A 6,083-nucleotide genomic window follows, 5' to 3' on the forward strand; every position below is an offset into this window, starting at 1 on the left:
AATAGGAGAGAACTTTGATAAAAGCTGGAGGAAAAAGTGTAGATGGCTAAAAATATTCCCCTTCCTAGTTGTAATTGTTTTTAAACCTACTGGTTCAAGTCTCTCATATTTTGTTTAGATCTTTATACTCCAGATAACCACAGATAAGATTAGAATCCACATGCAAAAGAACCTCCTCAGGAAACAGGAAACCTCCTCAGGAAACAATCCATATACAAAAGAACCTCCTCAGGAAAGCTCCTCCATTAGCATGTTCACAGCCTGGGGAACGCCTACAAAATAATGACTCAGCCCGACCCCAGCTTCCTGAGTAGATATAAATCACCTGCCTACCATTTTTCTTCTCACATTGACACAGAGAGTACTCCATCTTTCTGTTTTATACCTCTGAGGATGCCAGTCACAGCTGCTTGCGAAACATCAGGTACTACAATGCCAAGACCACGGCCACACAACCCGGAAAATCTACAGCAGCTAATATTTATACTCCGTTTGTCTCTCCCATGGCACTAAACAGATTATTCTCTCCTTCTCAATTTTATTCTTGCAACAACCGCCCTGTGAGGGAGGTAAGGTTGAGAGTGTGTGACTGGCCCAAGATCACCCATTGAGCTTCCCTGGCAGAGTAGAGATTCGAACCTGGGTCTCCCAGCCAGATTCTAGTCTGCCGCTCTAACCACAACACCGCACCAGCTCTCTGTGCTTCTTGCGCTCATCCTGCTCCTTTCCTCCCTCCAGGTTCTTCTCACGTTGCTCCAAAATGCCCCTGATATGTTTGTCAGACTTCGAAGCTTATGCCAAGAAGCATCTCCCCAAGGCCACCTGGGAATATTTTGCCGCTGGGGCAGATGACTCCTATACCCGGGATGACAACCTCAGGGCATTTAAAAGGTACGAGGAACGATTACTCTTCACAGGGTATATCGTTCATTTTGGGGTGGACGTTCATAAAATGCCAGGCATTGGTGTCAAGCTTCCATTTGTTTCACATCATTCCGCTTCACCGCTTGCCATAATTAAGGGGGGAGGGAATTCCTGAGGGGAGTGCATGAGCGTTTGGAGTGCCCGCTTGTAGAAGCCATAACTTTCCTTAAGATTGTGCCCCATCATTGGTTCTCAAGGGAGCTGGCCTTGGAGACTCTTTCGCCAGGCCTGAACCAAGATAAGGCACCATATATCTGTCAGGGTTGCCATAGCTACCTTAGGGGCTGAATGATGACGTATGTGAGAGGTGTGGGATGTATTCTGTATTATCTATCATAGGGGCTTTTGCCTGCCTTTTTCTCAGTTCTGACATGGAGCCTGTTTTCCTGAAGTAAGCATATCTCAATAAATTACCACTGCTTAAGTGTGTTGTGGAGAGTGTCTTAACCGGGGAGACCTGACAATTGACCGGGTGGGCCAGTGGTGAAAGGGGATCTTAGCTTCACCCCCTCCCCAGATTGGCTCCAGATGGAGATTCCGCACAGAAATTCCATCAGAAATAATCCCGTGTTTCCCTCTTCGAAACAGATTAAAGAAGGTTTTCCTCTGACCTGGTTTAACACTGAAGTCACAAAAGAGGGAAGAGGCAAAAGAAAGGTTGGCCAGAAAGGGGTCACAGACCATTCCCGGGAGTGGGAAGCAGCACATGGGATTGGTAGGGTCCCCACAAACCAAAGGAAGGGGGAGAGACTCCCGGGTACTGTGAGGAGCTATTTAAGCTCGTGTAGCTAAGAGCCAAGAAGGGCAGGAGGCTGAAGTTGGTTCCTTATTCCCAGTTCCTTATCCATTCCTTATTCGTGACTTATTCATGAATTCAACCAAAAACAGAGGAGAGTTTGAAAGCTCTGAACCTCAAAATAAGGTCTGGACCAGGATTTCCTGCAGGAGCGCACAGGAGCGGAGCTCCAACAGTAAAGAGCTCAGGGGGCGGGCACATGCAGCAAGCCCCACGCCCTGCTCCCAGCAGCCCTCAGTCAGAGCATGAAGCAGCCAGGTAAGCTGCAGAGCTCTAGCAGTGCAAAACAGGCCAGCGGAGCCTGAGCGGTGGGTGTTGCCTTCTGACGCACTTCCGGTGATGTCAGGGGGGGTGGCATATGAAAATAAGTTATGCTAATGAGTTATGCTAATGAGCTCCTGCACCTCTTTTTCTAACCATATGTCATACACACCCACTTTCAGGGGACTCTCCAAGGGGACATATGGCACTTCCTGGTCCAAAACCTGGTTCTTGCGCCAGCCGCTCCAAAGTGAGGTGCCCCCAGGACAATCACACAGGCAGACATTGGGGTCAGGCTGCACCCCCCCCAAAAAAAAATCTTTTGACTTCCCCAACCCCAGACTGTCTCCTGCAAGGAGACATACAGCAGTGCCTGATCCAATCTCCTCCTCCTCCTCCACCTCCTCCTCCTCTTCTTCTTCCTTCAATGAATTTAAACATGGGATGAAAAACAAAATTAAAATAGAACAAGCTCTAGGTACAATTAAGCCACTGCATTCAATCTCTAAAGATACCGGATATGATGGCACGACCACTAACAGATCTAGAACACATAATTCGAGATTCAGATCAACTGTACAAAGGACTCATATCAAAGATGTACACAATATTGCTCCAAAAACCCTCCAAAGCTCTAATGGCTTATCAATATGCATGGCAGAAAGATTGCACTACGACACTAGATGAGGAAACTTGGTCTAAATTCTGGAATTCCACTAGCTTTTCAACTAGCTCTATTGCAGTATGTTTTCAAAATCTGAAAATAATGTCTAGACGGTACGCAACATGGGATGGCCTCCGTTTTGAGTGAGACCTAAGAGATTGTCAGATCCTCTGAACACTTCTTTGGGAGGGTCCCGGAAAATCCTGACTCTCAGCAACCAGCCCTGATATTTCAGCCCTCCGCTTCCCTCCACAGAATCCGATTGTGGCCCCGCATGCTGTGCGATGTTTCTGTGATAGACACCAAGACGACGATCCTCGGCACGGAGATCAGCTTCCCCGTAGGGATTGCTCCCACAGGTTTTCACAGGCTGGCTTGGCCCCGTGGGGAGAAGAGCACAGCCAAAGGTACGCCAGAGTCTCCTTGCTAGGAAACGTTGTGTGTTTGGGCGGGAGCTGACATGGATAATTCATCATGGGGAAGAGGGGGGTCCAAAACGAATACAGAAAGGGTTCCCGGCTTGGGAAAGCTGGGGGGCAGAAACTGGAGAAGGCAGAGTATGAGGAGCGGAGGCAGCTCAGTAGGGATGTGATGCCACAGAGTCCACCCATCAAAAGCAGCCATTTCCTCCCGGGGGAACTGATCTCCATAGTCTGGAGATCAGTTGTACTATTATTTATTGTATGGCAGAGTTACACGCAGGAAGCATCTAGTGCTATAAAAGACATCACCAAGTTAATGCAACGGGTATGCAGACCAATTGGGCAATGCCCCTAAATACTGATGTCTGAATTTTCAACCCACTCAATCGCAGCTGCAGGAAGTTCAAGGAGCTCCATCACATCTCCCCGGAAAGCACGATGCTCACATTCCTGTGACAGGTGGAGAATAGTTTTGCGGGCTGCCCCACAATCGCATTCGGGTCTTGCTGTTTTGCCCCATTTAAACAACAGGTCTGCACATCTGTCAAAATATTCTATTAGCAAAAAAAATAAAATAATATTCTATTAGCCGTCTCCAGGGGTCCTTTCCTGCGGGAGCGCACAGGAGCGGAGCTCCAGCAGTAAGGAGCCCAGGGGGTGGGCACACGCAACAAGCCCCGCCCCCTGCTCCCAGCAGCCCTCAGTCGGGCCACAAGGGGCAAGAAGCAGCCAGGTAAGTTGCAGAGCCCCTCCCCCCCGGCCCACCTTCAGGTACAAGCTCTCCCTCCTCTGTGAGGACAGATCTGCACATCCCCCCCCAATAGCTAGCAATCCAAAACAGTCCAGTGGAGCCTGAGTGGTGGATGTGGCCTTCTGACACACTTCCGGTGATATCAGGGGGTGTGGCATATGCAAATAAGTTATGCTAATGTTATGCTAATGAGCTCCTGCACCTCTTTTGCACTTGAAATTGCTACACTTGATGTGTCATGCTTGAGGGGGACCTTTACAAAAAAATTGATGGTGTGAAACGTGTACAACATTGTTATCTTACAATTATTTATATGCATTAATTGTTGCTATTAGTGCTGTATTTGTATCCTACAGCACCGTACTTTGCACCTTGTTTATAGGTCTGCTTGTGGCCGAGCTACTATTTTTATTGGTAGATCAGGCTGCCAACTCCAGGTTTGGAAGTTCCTGGAGATTTGGGGGTGGAGACTGGGAAGGGCGGGGTTTGAGGAGGGGAGGGACTTCAGGGGGTATAATGCCATAGAGCCCACCCTTCAAAGCCACCAATTTCTCTGATAACCTATCTGAGTCATCTGGAGACCAGCTGTGATTGTAGGTTCCGCTTGGAGCTTGGCACCCCTAGTCAGATGGCCTACAAGGCGCTCCCTTTCTCTCGGACTCTGTGACTTTGCCCCCTTCCCCCCATGTCTTCTGAAGCGGCAGAAGCCATGAACGTCTGCTACATTGCCAGCACTTATGCCACTTGCTCGATGGAAGAAACGGTGGCTGCGGCCCCTGCGGGCTTCCGCTGGTTCCAGCTTTACATTCACCAGAAGAGGTCAGCCTCCGTGCAGCTGGTGAGACGGGCGGAAGCCTCGGGCTTCCAGGCAGTGGTGCTGACGGTGGATGTGCCTTACTCCGGGAAGAGACGGGATGACATCCGCAACAGCTTCCACCTCCCGCAGCACATGTCGGTCAAGAACTTGGAAGGCGTCTTTGAGGTTTGTAAACTTCTGATGGGAGAGAAAGAGCTACAGACCAGCCCGGGGCTTCCTATCTCCCACTAGCGTTGCCAGCTCTGAGTTGGGGGAAATTCCTGGAGATTTGGGGGTGGGAGTGACCTTAGCAGCATGACAATGCTTTAGAAGGTTGACTCTGTAAACAGCCATCTTCTCCAGGGAAACTGATCTCTGTTGTTTGGGGATCAGTCGTAATTCCAGGGGGGGGCACAACAGTGGGAGGGCTTCTAGTGTCCTGGCCCCACTGGTGGACCTCCTGATGGCACCTGGTATTTTTGGCCACTGTGTGACACAGTGATCAGCTGCCTGGCGGGGGGCGGACTTACCCCGAAAAAGAGGGAGTCTACGTCACTGCCCTTGTGATCTGGAAGTGATGTCATCACATCCGGGTCGTCAGGATGATGCTCTGGTATCTGGGCCAAATTTACCATAGAGTTTTTGCTTGAATATCGGAGCATCACCCTCGACATCCCGGACGTGATGATGTCACTTCTGGGTCACATCCCCAGCAGAAGGGAGGACCATCCAACATGGACATGTTGCTGTACGTTGGATGGGCCTCCCTGCTGCTTCCAGTAAACCCCCCCCCCCATCCCCACCAGTTGCCAGGAAGGACCTCAACCACCAAGTGGGACCTGGAGTTCTCCGAGAATTACAAGTGATCTCCAGACTACAGAGATCAGTAGTGCAAATGTAAGCTTTGGATGGTAGATTCTATGGCATTACAACCCTGCTAAACTCCATCCCCTCCCCAGGCTCCACCCCAAATTTCCAGGGATTTCTCAAGCAGGAATTGGCAACCCTATGCCCAGCATACCCCTCCCCCACTCTGATTTGCACAAGTTAATGCTAGAGTTGCCAGGTCTAATTGTCACACCAGTGGGGGAGGGATTTTCTGGAACTGGGGAGGACCGTTGCAATGTGCATACACAGGAAGTGATGTAGGCACATCAGGGATGTCGGGGGCGATGCTCTGGTTTTGGGGCAAAAACTATGGTAGAATTTGCTTCAAATCATAGAGTTTGTAAAAAGGATCCCTTGAAAGGAGAGAGCCTGAAAACCCGTGGCCTTATGGGTAAAGAGACGGGTATAATCAAAGTGCTGGCCAGCTCTTGCAAAACATGAAATAGAGAACATTTCCAGACTTGACCCCAGTATGTATCAGGAGAGGGAAGTAGAGTTAGAAGGATCTCAAAGGGCCAATATGCCAAAGTCTGGCATGAGGGGAGAACATTTAAGAAGAGAAGGAAGAAGAGATTGGATTT

At 49.6% G+C, this 6,083-nt stretch overlaps 1 protein-coding gene across 1 annotated transcript; it reads left to right on the forward strand.

The window, feature by feature from the left end:
- Positions 1 to 760: 760 nt before the first annotated feature.
- On the forward strand, positions 761 to 4,800 carry HAO2 (hydroxyacid oxidase 2 (long chain); the record flags this gene model as incomplete). The annotated part of the gene is made up of 3 exons (XM_015417889.1): positions 761 to 891; positions 2,901 to 3,052; positions 4,517 to 4,800. Coding segments are annotated over exons 1-3 (567 nt in total), but the record flags the coding sequence as incomplete, so codon positions are not given.
- Between the last annotated feature and the right edge of the window lie 1,283 nt (positions 4,801 to 6,083).

This window comes from Gekko japonicus, unplaced genomic scaffold, assembly GCF_001447785.1.
Source record: "Gekko japonicus isolate JY-2015 unplaced genomic scaffold, Gekko_japonicus_V1.1 scaffold5858, whole genome shotgun sequence".
Lineage (NCBI taxonomy): Eukaryota > Metazoa > Chordata > Lepidosauria > Squamata > Gekkonidae > Gekko > Gekko japonicus.